A 16,957-nucleotide genomic window follows, 5' to 3' on the forward strand; every position below is an offset into this window, starting at 1 on the left:
TATATAATTTGCTCTCAAATAAATGTGAAGGTTTTGTCAAGAAGTGCTGATTTAGAGTTTAAAATAATGATACTCAAATGGATACATTTAAATTTGTATTTCATTTATTATCAAACTAGTTAGTTCATAATCTATGTTTCAATGAGAACTATGAACTGAGTTTGCATTTCATATTATTACGATCGTTATGAAAACATGAGTAAGGCATATTAGAATTATGTAAATATTATAACTTGTGTTTGTCAAAACAGCTTCTAAATTATGACTTATGTGTTACCTTTATACCTACTAAAGTATTGATGTTCACAACATTGCAAACCATTTTTTATATCTACCCATAAAATCAAAACACTCTATAACTAAGCAATTTTCAGTTACATTTATCTTGAGACATACATGCAGTTCAATGTTCCAAATTATACGATTATAAAACACCAATTTCTACAACAATGCTCTCCAACGTCGAACTTTATTTGGCCTTTTAACATTTTTTAGAATCGAGCGTCACTGATGAGTCTTTTGTAGAGGAAATGTGCGTTTGGCGTAAAAACAAAATGTAATCCTGGTAACTATGATCAGTTTATTATAGGGACAATAGAATCAAAATTTAAAAAAAAATCTTATCCAAACTGTAAATGAGTTAACTCCATAATTAATAGATATGCCTTGTCTTATCATATCAAGTTATATACAATAACATAACGATGCTTTTTTTGCACTATAAAACCAGATTTAATCCACCATTTTCTACATTTGAAAATGCCTGTACTAAGTCAGGAATATGACAGTTGTTGTCCATTCGTTTGATGGGTTTTATCATTTGATTTTGCCGTTTGATTAGGGACTCTCCATTTTGAATTTTCCTTGGAGTTTAGCAGTTTTGTGATTTTACTTTTTAGTAAACATCATAACAATATTGGTAAGCAAGCCAACCAACTTTGGATCAACATGGAGTAGTGAAATCATGACAAAAACAGTAAAGGTTTATATGCTAGTCAACTCTTATATATATCATGCATATAAACTCATCATAGATACCAGGATTATTTTGTTATTTACGCCAGACATGCTTTTTGTCTACAAAAGACTCATCAGTAACGCTTGAATATTTACTGAGATTTTTTTGTGGTAATGGAACACAAAGTTAGCGGATACACATTTCAATTCCACAAATGTTTAGAACTGGATTATTGTGAATCTTACTAATGTTTTGTATTTATGTTATCAGCTCACAATATAACTTAAATGGAAATGAAATATACTTCTAAGAAACATATTTTACTTGAGAAGGAATTATGATATTTTTGAGATCTTTTAACAGAAAAAGAAATAGTCGATACATTTACCTGGACAACTAGGATCACACTGCATTTGTTCCTATAAGGAAAAAAAAACCTTTTTAATATTCTACAAGTATTTGTAGCTAACGTTATCCGGCTAACATACCAAGAAATAAAAACATAGAATCTCCTTCTTTTAAAGTTATATGTTAGTATAATGTTAGACTAGTGTTGATAACTATGCTGAACAAGTTTAATCAAGCCACAATTTGTATGTGCCTGTCCCAAGTCAGGAGCCTGTGTTTTCGTTGTTGTAATTTGTTGGGTGTACATCCTACTTATTTTTGTTCTTTGTTTTATGCATGAATCAGTTCGTTAGTTTTAATTTTTGAATTGTTTTACATAGATCTCTCTTTTCAGGGCCCTTTATAGTTGAAAATATGGTATGTTTTTTTTTCTGATTAGTGAAAGCCATACCATGACCTAGCATTGCGAATTTGTCAATTGATCTCTGGTGGAGAGCTTCCTCATTGGCAATCATACAACATCGTCTTGTTTCCATATTAATCATAATATTTGGACTTACAAAGTTACACCAATGAGACTACCACAAATACCTTTATGTGACTTTTTTGGAGGGATTGTATGGTTTGTTGTGCGACCTTTAAATACACTGATTTTGTTGTCCTACCTATTATGACATTTTGAGTAAGTGTAAATTTGCATGGTGGTTGGTGTTGGCATAACAGAAGAACATCATCATGTATAGCAACTGGTCTCTTTTTTAAGTTCGAAAGATTCTCTCAGTTTTGGGTTTTTTACTTCAGTTTGTAAGTTGTAAATGAATTTTCGAGATTTAAACATCATTCTGCTCAATATGTCTGCGCCTAATTTATACTATTCATTACACTGTGTCTGTGAATTGCAGAACATTGATTAGGGGTTTTATCAAATAATTGCTACGCTGGCATTGCTGTTAATTATACTCGAAAAAGTTACGAAAAAATAACAGATGGAAAGCTAGAGTTGAAAACAAATGATTGTTATCATACTGATGAATAAAATTGTCCTTGTATTTTTTTTTCTTTTATGTTTCAGCATTAAATTTTGGGATTTGATAGGTGACTTTCCATTCCGAATTTTCCTCGGTATTTTTGTATTTGTTTTTTTTTTATTTCTTTCTTTATAAAGAAACAAACCAACTATATGATGTCCAAAAATATCTGTCTTATGCATCCTAAGAAATTATTCAAAATGAAAATAGTTAAAGTAAAGTACATACCAGTTTCTGATTCCAAACTCTCCAGTTGTGTTTAATGTTTTCACCATGTTCGCAAAGACATTCCTCTGTATCTACAACCATATTTTCTTCTGGAGTAAAACAGTTTAATTTTGAGCAGGAATACTCAGTGTGGAATGGTAACTTGTTGTTGGCTTTACAATGGATAGTTGACTGATAAAATTCGGATATTCTCTCCAAAGTAACAAACAAACAATCCCGGACACTGGTGGCTATATCAGGTATTATCAAACCCTTGGAGCGCTTGTGGACTAGGTGCAATAAGATCTTATTTCCTTCTACACAGACAACAATATCATGCTCTTTATCAAATGATAACCCAACAAACCCCGAAAACATAAGTTTCCGTCCTTGGTATTCTTTTAATGTCCACATACTCAGACATGCACATATTAGACGGTTTGGTAAAGCTGGAGGTATGATGGTTCCTTTGAAAACAAATGCCAAACTTACAGTCCTCTCTGGTGTACATTCTTGTGTCAAGTAATCTGTATCATTTCTTTGTGTAAGCATACAGGGTACAAAGAAGTTTTCTACTGGTAGACGACTTCCTGTTTTTGTATCATATCTCCGTTGTTCGGATACGATATCTAGATGTATCAGCATATCAAATATGTACTCTTTAAATGGTAAAATCTGACGGAATTCTTCTTGTTCCCAAATCTGGTAGAGGTCTACTTTTTGAATCATTCCATTTTCAGACATCTTTTTGAAGGTTTTCCTTGTTTTATTTTCTTTGGGCCAAAATGCAACATCTATAAAAATTGAATAAAATATGAAATAATATTTATATTATGAGATTATAGCGATCTATAAAAGCTACATGATAAAACAATTGGTATCACTCATTTAGATCATCACTGGAAAACACAATTTATCTTAATATTTCAATTAAATGTCTTTTATATCAGAACACATTTTTTTTTGTCTAGTCTGTTATAACAGGATTTGGTGATCAAAGTTGAATCATTTCCATTTGGAAGAAAATTATCTGAAACAAGGCTTGCATGTGCTGTGAGAAAACTGCTAGATTTCTAATGTCTGCATGGTTTGTACATGTTTTCTGTAAGGGAAACACTAAGAATGATGTATGGCAGTCATCCATGATGACATCTTGTCAGTCAATTACTGTCTTTCATATTTTTATTTTCCAGTTTTAAGCACAATTTTTGGTATAAGGTAGACGTTAATGTTAAATACACTAGATGTGATTTTTTTCTTTGAAATACTGGTTATTTGAAGATTCCCCGTTCAGTTTTGTCTTTATCAGATCAATAAATTTACAGAATTTCATCCTAATGTAAGACTACATCTACAGCGATTTGAGCAAAATGTATTAAAAAAATTAAAACCATGCCACATCATGATAGAATATAATGTGGACAAATTGAAGAACCTTAGTGAGCACCCTCACAACCCCACGTCCCCACATTGTCATTGGAGGAAATAAATAAGTGTAAGAAAAACAAATTGTATAAGAAAAATTAATTTCCTGCCAATATGTACATCTAAATAGTATGTCCTTATTATCTACAAAATTTCATGAAATTCTGTTGTGTGGTTTCAGAGGAGTTGAGATGACAAACTGTTGCAGAAGTACATTGAAGCAAATAAGTTCAAAGGGGCTAACTCCTAGAAAAAAAATTGAATCGCAATTTCCCGTCGATATGCACAACTACATAGTATGTCCTCATTATTTGAAAAGGTTTGGTGAAATTCTGTTGTGTGGTTTGAGAGGAGTTGCGATGACAAACTGTTGCAGTGGTACATTAAAGTAAATCTCGCAACCAAGGTGTGCATCAGCTGGTCCCTAAACAATAATGTATGATAGTTTAGTGAAAATGAATGTCACACTAACCATGTATACATTTACTTTCTAAAAAAGCCTGATATAAGAGTTTCAGTTTAAATATATAACAACTACACATTGTCTCAAAACATAATTGTGTTGGTAATCAACTCATAATGAGATAGAACTACTTGCAAGTTTTTTAGGATTGTTCAAATATATTTTATATTTTGAAACCATGTAGTTCTATAGTTATACTAATACCTTTATACTTAATAAATATCAGTTTCAGTTTAAATTGAAAAACAAAACTAAATAGGGAATGTGTCTATGGGACACAGATGATGCCCCAGCTTGCATATTACGGAAAAAGTGACGCAACCCAAATTTGTAAATGATCTGCTTTTTGGTAATAAGCATTATATTTAAGTTTCATAAAATTTCGTCGAAGTAAACTTAAGTTGGACAACAGAAACGAAAAAAATCCGCATTTTTTCCATTTGTGAAAGGCATAACTCTAGAACGGTAAAAGGGAAGGCACCAAAATTCAAACTTGACCTTTGTTTTGTGGTTATAAGCATTTTCATGTTTTTGTATAGAATTCATAAAGTTTGGTTGAAGCAGGGAATTTCTATACTAACGGGACTGGTCACTTATAACGATATCTATACCAACATCAGACTGATCTCAGCCGTAGCTGATGTCACGTGACTTTATAGCAAATCATTTCACATTTACGAAGTATTCTTCATAACAATGTATACAAATAAACTATATGGCCGTGTTCACATTGACCTAAATTCGGTGTTGTGTTAGTGTAACTCACACGTAAACTAAACAAAATTGCGTTCCCATTGATAAAACTCAATGTTTACATGTAGTTTAAATCATGTTTTACCTACACACCGTCGATAGTCAATGTAGGCCTTGTGTAGGTTAAGTGTACACAAAACTAGGCATTTGGGACATTATATTGTATTAATTGTATCGTGTATATATTTAAGGAGGAAACCGTTTTTGAGTAAAATTGATATTTTTGATAATTATTAGTTGTCTAAAATTTACAGATTTTTTTTTGTTAAAAAAAATTAACGTACTTTATTAACCCCTAATCAAGACTCAAAGCAGTATCATTGCCGAACCCATAAGGCAGCAACCAATTGATTTTCGGGGGGGGGGGGCAATTATAGTCGAGTATAAAACATAAAGGCAAGGGGGTGAGGGTGGTGAGCTATGGATTTTGTTTTGGAAACAAAAAATGTTTCCAGTTTTTGGCCCTGAAAAAAAATTTGTTTGTTTCACCCTCAGCTGCCACTATATATAATGCTACAATTGATTTCGACTTGTCACCAAAATTTGTCCTGAAAAAAATCAATAGCTCACGCCCCCCTCCCCCTCCACAAAAAATGAAGTAAATAGTTGCTGCCTTATTCATTTGAAAAGGTCTTCCTGAATCGACTTGACGTACAAAGAAATATTCGCCACTGGTCTTCACTAAAAAAAACGATTCACGTTACCCTATTCCTTTACCAAATACTCCTTGGAGAAGAAATACAATTTTAAACGAACAGAAAAAGTAAAAATGTAGTAAACTCTAATATCTCAATCCTTTTTTTCGGCTGTAAGCACGCTGTTGCAGCTAACGTTTTCTAATGCGTTATCGAGACATATCTAATGGCTTTCATAAAGTAGCAACCACTTAACTTAAAAAAAGGGGGAGTTTTTTTTTTTTTTTATCTGAGTCAGATTTTTTTTTCGCGCGTACGTTTTTATTCCATTTTTTTCGATGCTGGTGATCAAATACTTTTTTTGTAATATTTTACACTATAATGTATGGGGAAACTCTTGATTCAGAATAAAAAAAATTATCATCTGTATGACCATTTTTTTTTTTATCAAATTGGGGATCAGAATATTTCCATTCCCATCCCCCACCCCCCTTTTGAAGTCAAATGGTTGTTCCCTTACCACTAGAAAAAAATTCCAAGAATTTTGAATATTCAGTTCTACGTAATGAACATTTAAATGACATATAGTTTACAAGTGGGAACAAATCTTATGTACAGGTAGCTAAACAAGGTGTATAGATGTGAACAAATGTAATGTGAAACCAGTGTACACTACACTAAACTAATTGTAAACATGTTTACTCTACACGGCGCGATTTTATGAAATTTTATACATTTTGTCATTGCAAAATGCTGTTTTTCAAAAGATTTCTCAGATTGTTTTTTAAATATTGATCTTTGAACTTTGAGGAATTTGTTTGTTGAATTTTCAGTGGCCGCCATCTTGTGTGATATGGAAACAATTTTACACAACTGGGTTGTTCTTCAAAACGATACTTCTAAGTTTAATAATTCATCATTCTTTCAAAATCTTATATTTTTTGTCACCTTAAATCGCTATTAATCAGATTTTATATATACAACAAATAATAATTATACAATTACAATGTAATGTGAAGTACTCAAATAACTACTAGCATCGTATATCAGAGATACAAAACTAAGTTTATATTTGGGTGGTAGCTTTAAACAGGTGGCTTAATTAGTTATCAGTTAAAATCAATAGAGACGAGCCCCGTTAGTATAGAAAGTCCCTGGTCGAGGCAAACTTAAGTAAGAAAATGGAAACAAAAAATGCAGCAATTTACCCATTTATAAAGGGACATAACTCTAGTATAGTAAAAGTGACGCCACACAATTCAAATTTGATCTAAGTATCTGAGTAAACTGCTCGGTTGCCTGCTGCCGTACATCACCAATTAAAAAAATATTTTCATTCAGAAATTAGTTAAACAAGTGCATGCATTTCACAATTATTAACACTGTGGATAAAAAAAGATTGTTTTTTTAGTAATCATATTACATAAAAATTCTCACATACCAACACAACTATTAGTAAAGGATATTATCAAACAGTCTGTCACGCTCTAATAAAAGGTACACACTTTTTGGATATTGGAACATTTTTACCTGCATTATATATATATGTAGGACTCAAATCTATGGCAGGTTTCGAATCTATGGCAGGTTCCTAATCTATTGTATATGTGACGTCATGCCATCCCAATCTATGGCAAGTTTTGTAATTTCCTAATCTATGGCGGATTTATGTTATTTCCAAATCTATGGCAAGTTTTGTGCAAATTGAAAACAATGCAGTACATTTTCGACCAATTACTTGTCTTAAGCAAGTGTAACGACAATAGGAGCGTGTCTATAAACATTTTTGAAATATACATTCCATAATGGTCAACCCCAAAAAAAAATCATAAAGGAAAAATTTATATGCCTTGATACAGATTTCAAGATTAAAATGATGTGCTCTGTAAAAAATAAACATTTTTAATCTGTGCATGGTAACTGTTTAACAAATTCATTTAATAAACTAATAAGACCTTTGAAAAACAAGGAGGCGGTTTTTTATAAAAAAAAAAGAAAAAAAAAGTAACAAATAAAAATAAACAGTTTGAATTTTCAAATAATATTTATTTTAGCGATATCGTTAATACATCTTTTTTTATTTAATGACGATTTAAATCAAATTTGTATCCGGTAATTTTTTATTTCACTTTATAAACTTTGTGAGCCGTAGACAGTAAACTACTACCAAATAGATATAGGAAGATGTGGTATGAGTGCCATTGCAATTTCTAACAGTAAAAAGTAAAATCACAAAAATACTGAACTCAGAGGAAAATCAATACGGAAAGTCCATAATCACATGGCAAAATCAAATAACAAAACGCATCAAAAACGAATAGACAAGCACTGTCATATTCCTGACTTGGTACAGGCATTTTCAAATGTAGAAAATGGTGGATTAAACCTGGTTCTATAGCGCAAACCCTCTCTCTTTAATAACAGTCTCATCAAATTCCGTTATATTTACATGATGCGTTAAACCATTATAGGTCAACGCCTTCAACAAAAGCCTTGACTTACACCGAACAGCAAGCTATAAAGGGCCCCAAAAACTCTTTTTTCTAAAATATGCGGTACTAAAAATAGCAGTGCCATAATTCATCGAGGCATTCGGCCAGTACAGCACATTTTGTCCATCTTCAGGGTTAATATGTCACATCTTCCTTTAAACTACCTGCAAATTGTTGTCAGGGAAATATCTTCATCTTGAATGGGGTTCAAAACTATATGGGTGAATTATGGCGTTATTCAATTGTGACGTTATATGTTACTCTTTCCTCCAGATGTGCCATAGATTTGGAGAAAACAAAAATCTGCCATAAATTTGAGTTCTTTGACGTTTGTAACGTCACATTTGCCATAGATTAGGAATCTGTCATAGATTTGGAACCCGCCATAGATTTGAGTCCTAAATATATTCACTACACAATGAAAAAACATACACACCTGTGATAAAAGATCTCATAACTTCCACCATAAGAAGGGGGTTGATCATTACATTATCTCTCAGCTGGGGGGTATCAAAATAAACAATCTTCCCCAGAGAATGATGAAAATGTAGAAAATCAGTCAACTGCTCAGGAGACAGGACAGACACCTCGCTGATAGCATTTAATTCTTTAACTTCAGCCAATGACATTATTTGTTTTCCTTCTGCCACTAGTTCAGCGATCTCTAGCTCTAGTGGAACACAAGCATTGGGCATTCTTTCACCCCAGCATGGGTGGTCGAATGTAAGTTCTGTTATTGTTTTCTTAAGAACTTCTATTTCTGGGTCGGCTTGATCTTTGGCATTGACAAATATTAGAGGTCGTAGGACCAGATGATGTTTTCCCTCGTGGTCTTTAAACAACTCCTCAATTCCTCTGTTAAGCTCTTCACGTGTGATCTCAATATTCTCCTGTTAAACATAAAAAGTTGATAGAATAATACACTGTAAAGATACTGTATCACACACCTGGTGATTTATATGCATCTTCAATGGTGGAATATTCCACTGCGTACTACATTAAGATTTATCTCAAATTTTTGAATGACATACACCTTCTCTTACAGGTCAATTTTACACTTTTAACCTATTTCTTATACTTTCAAAGATAACAGAATGAAACTGTTATCAGTTGTTAAATATTGCATTCCAAGGGGAATACAATAAAAAGGGTCTTTTGAAAGAAAAACTTGTTATTGATACTTTTGTTCGATAATTCACTTTACCTACCTAGTAAAGAAACACAAATTAACAAAACAAGTCACATTTAATAAGTTGGCAATAAATCTAAAACAGGTCAAGAGTGTATTTGAGACAATATCTGAAAAAGTCTAATTTTTGGCAATAAGAAAAAACACAAACAAAATCTTTAGACTCGGTATTTTAATAGCACGAATCGAAGAACACACATTGGGGATCCATAAACTGTTGTCTGTAATTCAAACAATTGTTTAATAAGCAAACAATGGCAATTTTAAATAAAGGGCTGCGCTTTAGCGCATGATACGCCCGTTGCTCTTTTAACTTGTCTTTTATGCTTTAAATGAATTTATATGATCAACTAGAAATAGTGTGAGCCCTGTCAAATACCCCCCCCCCCCCAAAAAAAAAAAAAAAAAATAAATAAAAATGCAAAAAAAAATTGGCACTATTAAGGCTACCTCAAATTTAACTAAGTTTGTTGTCTTAATTTTTCATCCATACATTCTATCTTGTTCACAACACACTTTCTGAGTACCAAGTACCTTTTATATTTATTAAGGCATATACATTATATAAAAGTTATAGATGAGATAAAATAGACTTAAGTTATTCTAAATATTAGCCTATGTCAATAGATATAAACAATTTATCAAAGTTGCATAAAATTTTGTGAAAGTGTTAGTTATTGTCCCAAAATTGGAAAATCCCCCCTTTTTAAAGCATAAAAATTCATAACACGGAAATGTAAAATCTGAAATTTATAAAAATTGAAAGGGAGCTAACATCAATAGATATAAATAATTCACCAAAGTTTCATGGATATTGGTGAAAGCCTTTTTGAGTTATTGTCCAAAGTGTTAAAAATCCCCATTTCTTTATGAATAAAGCCCCATAAATCCAAAACTTAACATCTGAAATTGATAAAAATTGAAAGGGAGCTTACATCAATAGATAAAAACAATTCACCAAAGTTGCATGGACATTGGTGAAAGCCTTTGTGGGTTATTGTCCGAAGTGTTGAAAATTCCCCTTTTTTTATGAATAAAGCCCCATAAATCCAAAACTTAAAATCTGAAATTTAAAAAAAACGGAAGGGAGCTTACGTCAATAGATATAAACAATTCACTTAAGTTTCATGGAAATTGGTGAAAGTGTTTTTGAGTTATTGTCCGAAGTGTTGACGACGGACGGACAGATGGACGGACGGACGGACAACGGTATACCATAATACGTCCCGTCTAAAAGACGACAGGCGTATAAAAATGGTAAAAAAAATTCCAGTTCTTTCCTGTTACCAAAGTGAATCAATTTTAAAAAGTTTCTAATGGGAATAAGGAATTAGTTTAAGACACTATTTGATGTTTACTAGTATATCCTGCAATAGTTTATCAAATGCCAATTATTGATTTTAGCATTTGCAATACAAAAGGTTTAGAAATATACTTAAATATAGTCAAACATGTCGGTAACATGAAAGAATCTTGAGTAACAGGACAACGGTAACATGACAGAGTTGGTAACAGAAAGGATTTTTCTGCTTTATTTTAAAGTTTAAGAAAAATGCATCATTTTAGATTGGTCACAATTGGAAGATAACAGCAAACAATGTCATTTATCCTTTGAAACTGTATTTGCAAGATGAAATATCTGCCTAGGTAATGAAAAATTCTAAAATAAATTCCTTGCTGTTACTATCTACTATACTAGAATTGCACAATGTTCTCTGCTGTTATCAAAGGGAAAAAACCTATTTTTTTATTCAATATACTATATATTTTTTTGAAATTTATTTCATAAGGTGGTGATAACTTAAATATTAAATAAAATGGTTGGCATATAGTAAATTATCTTTTCGATTCTTAAGTGAAATTGTCTTGAACATCCTTCCTGTTACTGATGATGGTTATGCTGTTACTTTTTATCAGGTAACATGACAGTACATAACAGAAAGGAATTACGCGATAGTTTTTGTCCTTTTTATCACATTAAATGTAAGTGTATTTCCTGTGACATATATTTTTTAAAAAGATGATATAAACACACACTTAATGTGTGGTGCACACTTAAAATTATTCTCAGAAAGTGTAAGAAAAGGCTATAACAGGATAGAACACCAATAAGTATTTTTCTATAAATTCGTACCTTGGATGGGCTTGAATTTTCAAACCTGGCCGCCTTTACATTTATTTCTTTGTACTAATGCATTCAGGAAATGATGCTCTTCAAAATACTTAATGGGATATAACTCTTGGTCTTGTAAACGTTTCCTCAGGTAAAAAAAACTTAGTGGTAACAGGAAGGAAATCACCCCTGGGGACCATTTTTTTTCTCTTAAAATTTGCAAAATGTTATTACATGCTCTTGTTATAATATAAAAAGACAAATTAGGGGCAAGTTTATTATATAATATATCATATATGTGAGAATCGGACGCCTGTTGAATTAATTTGGATATTATTTGAATGATTTAGTTTTCAAAATAACACAGGGGACAACATGATTTTAGGGGGGGGGGGGGTTTGAACATTTAAATTACAATATTTTATTGGAAGAAATACAAGAATGAGTGTTTAATTAGCAGGAGTTGGTGCATTATATAATTTAGTTTATACTGAAACTTAAAATGTTCAAAAAAGATGGTTGAAAAAAAAAAAATTTGCTGGACATGGAAATTAGACTTTTTCAGATATTGTCTCATTTGCATTAACATATGGATATTGTTTCAGTTAAATTTTTTGTTGATAAACAATTGAACTTATTTTAAAACAAAGCATGAATTGTCCTCATGCATTCCCTGTCCCCATTTTTGATTTCACCAACCCATCAACATTTGTTTTACATTTTGGAATTTCAAATAGCTTGGCCTCTGACATCGCTGAGATGTATCAAATTGAATATTAATACAAATGCAAACCAAATATCATTTTCTTATCTATAAGTGGTTCTTCATATATTCTACTCTAGTTATAGACCCTATAATCTGATCTTAAGTCTATTACTCACAAATCAATTAGGATCTTGTTCTTTCAAAAGTGTAGCTTTACAAGAAGTTTGGTCAAGTTAAGACATGTGGGCATATTATCAATATGTAAGCATTATAGCTCTTATGAAGCAGTTTTTACACATTATTCAAGTGTTTCAAATGGCAATGACTTACTACTATATATCTAACATTAGATCACTCACCGTTGGTACTTTGTCTTTGTGAGTGGCAACAAACAAGATCTTTGGAATGCTTGCATATACAACCTTACAATAGGTCAGGATGGAATTGACCCAATATTGCAAGAATACTACAAAATAAAATCAAAATCTGTCAGAAAGAAAGTATAAAAAGTATATACATTCTGCATTTTTCATATTTGTGATACATGTACTACACTTTTAAAAAATTTCATTGTCTTTTGTCTTGTTAACCCCTTATTTTAAAAAAACTGGATGAATTGCTGATAAATGAGGTTGATAAAGTATCAATACTTTATGAACCTGATTTATTTAAACAGCTGCATGATGATAGTCTTCCTTTAAGTTGGATTTTCTGTCAAAAAGTGACAACTGTTTCAGTGTATATGTTTATTCTATATTGTTGTATTTGTTCTTCAGACTATTTCATTAACACATGATAGTTAAAGGAAGGCATATTACAAAAAATTCGTAAGGGTTCCGCGGAACCCAGTGTCTCGCCTACTTTTGCTGTAACTCCCAGGCTCAACAAAAATGAGGAAAACAATCAATAAAAATATTCCTCTTGATACTATCTTTTGATTGTAAGAAGCTTCTGTCCAAGTTTGGTAAAAATTTCAGGATAGTTTATGAATCAAATAAATGTTTTAAAAACTTTAACTGCAGACTGTATGTAATGTTAACTGGAAGAAAAACTAAGTCCATTTATAAGTAAAATTCAGATACACAGGTACCAAATATTAACAAAATTTCCTTCCTAGATACTAGCTTTTGATCATAAACAAGCTTCTGTCCAAGTTTGGTACAAATTTAAAATAGTATAAGAAAGTTATTAATTTTAAAAAAATTTAACCACAGAGTGAATGTGTTGTTTCCTGGCAGAAAACCTAAGTTCATTTAAAAGTATTAATATGAAAAAATGGATTGATTTTTTTACAAAATTTACTTCTGGATACTATCTTATGATTATAAACAAGCTTCTGTTTAAGTTTGGTACAAACCCAGGATAGTTAAAGAAAGTTATAAAAATTTAAAAAACTTTAACCACAGAGTTAATGTAATGTTTCCCCGCAGAAAAACTAAGTCCATTTAGAAGTAAAAAACAGAAAAAATGGACATGCACCCTACAATCATTTCATATACCAAATATAGTAGACCAATGGCATACAGTATAAAAAAACAGACCAAAACACAAAAATTTAACTATAACTACTGTACCATGAAAATGAGGTCAAGGTCAGATCACACCTGCCAGTTGGACATGTACACCTTACAATTCTTCCATACACCAAATTTACTAGACCATCAAAACTTAACATTGTTCACTGATCCATGAAATGATGTCGAAGTCAAGTGAAAACTGTCTGACTGACATGAGGACCTTGCAAGGTAGGCAGATACATACAACCGCAGAGGTCGAACCCTGAACAGTTTGTACATGTTTGGAAACAATATTCAAGCTTGATACTGTCTGAATTTGGATTGTTATCAAAATTTTTTGACATAATATAGGTTTCTGACACTAAATAAATGTGGTCAATTATCTAAAAAAATTAAATGGGTTAAAAAATTTGTAATAAATTTCAATTGAAGATCTCTTGCTCTTGCACAATACTGTGCAAAAGAAGATTTCTTGCTATTGTCCAATACTGTGCAATTGAATATTTCTTGCAATCCATACACTTGAATACAAGTTATTGTCTAGAAACTAGAAAAAATGCTTATTTTCTGCCCCTTTTTGGCCCTTAATTCCTAAGCTTTTCATGCAATTACCCCCAAACTCAATTGCAGCTTGCCCTTTGTGGAACCTTGTAGTACAATGAGTACAACTATAAAAATGCTTGTTTTTGCTTCTTTTTTGGCCCCTTATTCCTAAAATTTTGAGGCAATTACCCCCTGAATCAATCCCAGCCTTCCCTTTGTGATATGGAACCTTGTGGTACAAGGTCAGAGAGATCAATACACTAACACACAAGTTAATGCTTATTTTTGGCCCCTAATTCCTTAACTGTTGGTTCCATAACCCCCAAAATCCATCCCAACCTTTCTTTTGTGGTATTGAACTGTATGGTAAAAATTCATAGAGATCCATTTACTTAAACTAAAGTTGATGTGCGAAAACCAAAGTGTCTTAGGATGATGACATTGAAGCAAACGTCATACCAATATAAGACCGCAAAAATTTGTTGTGGTGGTATAAAGATATGTTGTCTGTCAATAAGTGCAACACTCTGTTCATGCTTATGATAAAATCATCAGCTCCTTTTTGTGAGAATTCACTCATTCAAAATCTAAAGAAATTTTCAGGAAAGAGCTTTATCACAATATATCATGATGTCATTCTATTGTTCTGCCGACTGATTTGAAAATTTTCAGTTGTTTGCTCATGCTCTAACTTCCTAAAAGAGTTGGCCACTCAATTTGATTCAAATTTAACTGATCATTTTTGTGTATACAAAACACTTTTCATAATACAAAAAAATAAAACCTGGTATCTTTGATAAATATTATTGTATAACCTCATATCAATGTTTCAAAATGTGGACATATTGTGGTTAATATGGTAGTTTGTGACAAGCTCAAAGTGGCAATGTAAACAAGTTACGTAAACATTTTGGTTTGCTTAAATATTAAGAAAAGACAATTTTTTATTTTTTTGAATTATCACCTTGCTGTTATAGAAATGATTGTTCGCATTATCGGAATGTAAATAACATGCATATTACCTGCTGGCGTTGGCGTCATGTGCTGCCCTGGAAAACACATCACATCAGGGACCTGTTCATGCAAATCTTTGCTCCCATCAAATACTACAAGAAACAATGCCCGGAACGTCATGAAGGTCTGATGTGTTGTTAGATAAACATATTGTCCACCAAAATCCCAGAAGATAAGACGTCCAACTTTCATCTTATACTTTCCACTTTTGAGGAACTTTTCCATTTTCTTTCTTATTTCTTCTTTTGTCATTCTTGTTCTCATTTTCTTTTCCATCTGTTTTACCGTGTGAGGCACATTGGAGGATGTCGTAGATGGTAGAGATTGTGCTGCTGCAGACTGTTCTGAGGGCAAAGAGGAAAGTGTAGCTTTGGCATAACCAGTTGGGCTTGTATCTGAAGCTTTGATGAACTTTTTGGTTAGTTCACTCTCCTCCTCTTCTTCCAGAGAGGTCATTAAAACCTTACTGTACACAACATCCAGGGCATTAAAAGAGTCTGAAATTATATTTAATACATCAGGCAAATCAAATCAAAATCAGCTGCAGGCTGTCAAAACGAAGTGAAGAATGTAAGAAAAATCAGTAATTAAGATTAGAATGAAATCTTATCAGGTGTAAGGCCAGAATTTTTTAATTTGTTGGTTTACGGATCCGCCGACCCGATTTTGCCGATTTCCAGAATAAAAATAAAATTCACTTTTCATGCTTTTTATTCCCGTCGACCCTAACAAATGCATTATCCCTGAAAAAATAATTAAAATATTCTTTTTTTTTTCATGAAATGAAATGCCTTTATCGCTATCAAAATTGATAACACTTTCTGTTGTGAAAAAACAAAACTTCCAGTTTATGTTTCTAAAAATAATGAAATCAATTATAACTGACCTTGAAATGTCGTTTGCGCAAATAATTTTGCGAAACGAAACCTGTGTTTAAAACCAATTACACAATAAGTTCGTTTTCCCTATTTGTCATCAATCCATAAGATGCATCATCTGATAGAAATAGACTTGTCCAAATGTGGACAGGTGGAAGATTAAGTTAAAGTACTGAATATTAAATAATCATTTGGAATTTTCTTGTTTCATAGATAATAAAAAAATATCGTCCATTTCGATAAAAAACGGGAATGCATGACAACAGATTAACCTGATATTCTCGTTTTTCCAGTGGACGAGTCTATTACGTTTGTTGACACATGTGTTGAAACTTATTTTCGTACGACGTTTTTACATTTTTTTTTCTTTATTAGTTTTCGTGCTTGAAGATCATAATTCACCAAGTTTTCTGGAATTGATTAAGAGCTACGAGAATGATTTGTGTTTCATGTCCGTGCACCCCCTGTTGTTTACGGGAAATTATTAGAATATTGTTATGCAATGTTTATAACAGCTGATTTCATCGAATTAAAAATCTAAGAAGTGATGACAAAATAGGATAACAAACATATTGTTAGAAAGGCAAAATATATATTTATTTTGCATATTTTTCTGTCTTGCAAGATATTTTTTTTAATTTTTTTCCCAACCAACCGACCCGACTTTTTCATGGGTAAAATCCGTAAA

The 16,957-nt window shown here is 31.9% G+C and overlaps 3 protein-coding genes across 3 annotated transcripts in view; 1 reads left to right on the plus strand and 2 right to left on the minus strand.

The window, feature by feature from the left end:
* The window catches only part of LOC143051550 (uncharacterized), a 576,970-nt gene that overhangs the window by 405,940 nt on the left and 154,073 nt on the right, over positions 1-16,957 (plus strand). The window lies entirely within an intron of this gene.
* The window catches only part of LOC143051961 (uncharacterized), a 353,125-nt gene that overhangs the window by 245,686 nt on the left and 90,482 nt on the right, over positions 1-16,957 (minus strand). The window lies entirely within an intron of this gene.
* Positions 1-16,957, minus strand: part of LOC143051962 (uncharacterized) — a 467,775-nt gene that overhangs the window by 11,026 nt on the left and 439,792 nt on the right. Inside the window, exons 11-15 of the mRNA XM_076224940.1 lie at positions 15,400-15,888; positions 12,677-12,783; positions 8,746-9,199; positions 2,563-3,335; positions 1,347-1,377 (exon numbers count right to left, since the gene is read on the minus strand). Of these exons, the coding sequence (XP_076081055.1) occupies positions 1,347-1,377; positions 2,563-3,335; positions 8,746-9,199; positions 12,677-12,783; positions 15,400-15,888 (1,854 nt within the window). The remainder of the gene's footprint in view (positions 1-1,346; positions 1,378-2,562; positions 3,336-8,745; positions 9,200-12,676; positions 12,784-15,399; positions 15,889-16,957) is intronic.

Source organism: Mytilus galloprovincialis, chromosome 11, assembly GCF_965363235.1.
Source record: "Mytilus galloprovincialis chromosome 11, xbMytGall1.hap1.1, whole genome shotgun sequence".
Classification (NCBI taxonomy): domain Eukaryota; kingdom Metazoa; phylum Mollusca; class Bivalvia; order Mytilida; family Mytilidae; genus Mytilus; species Mytilus galloprovincialis.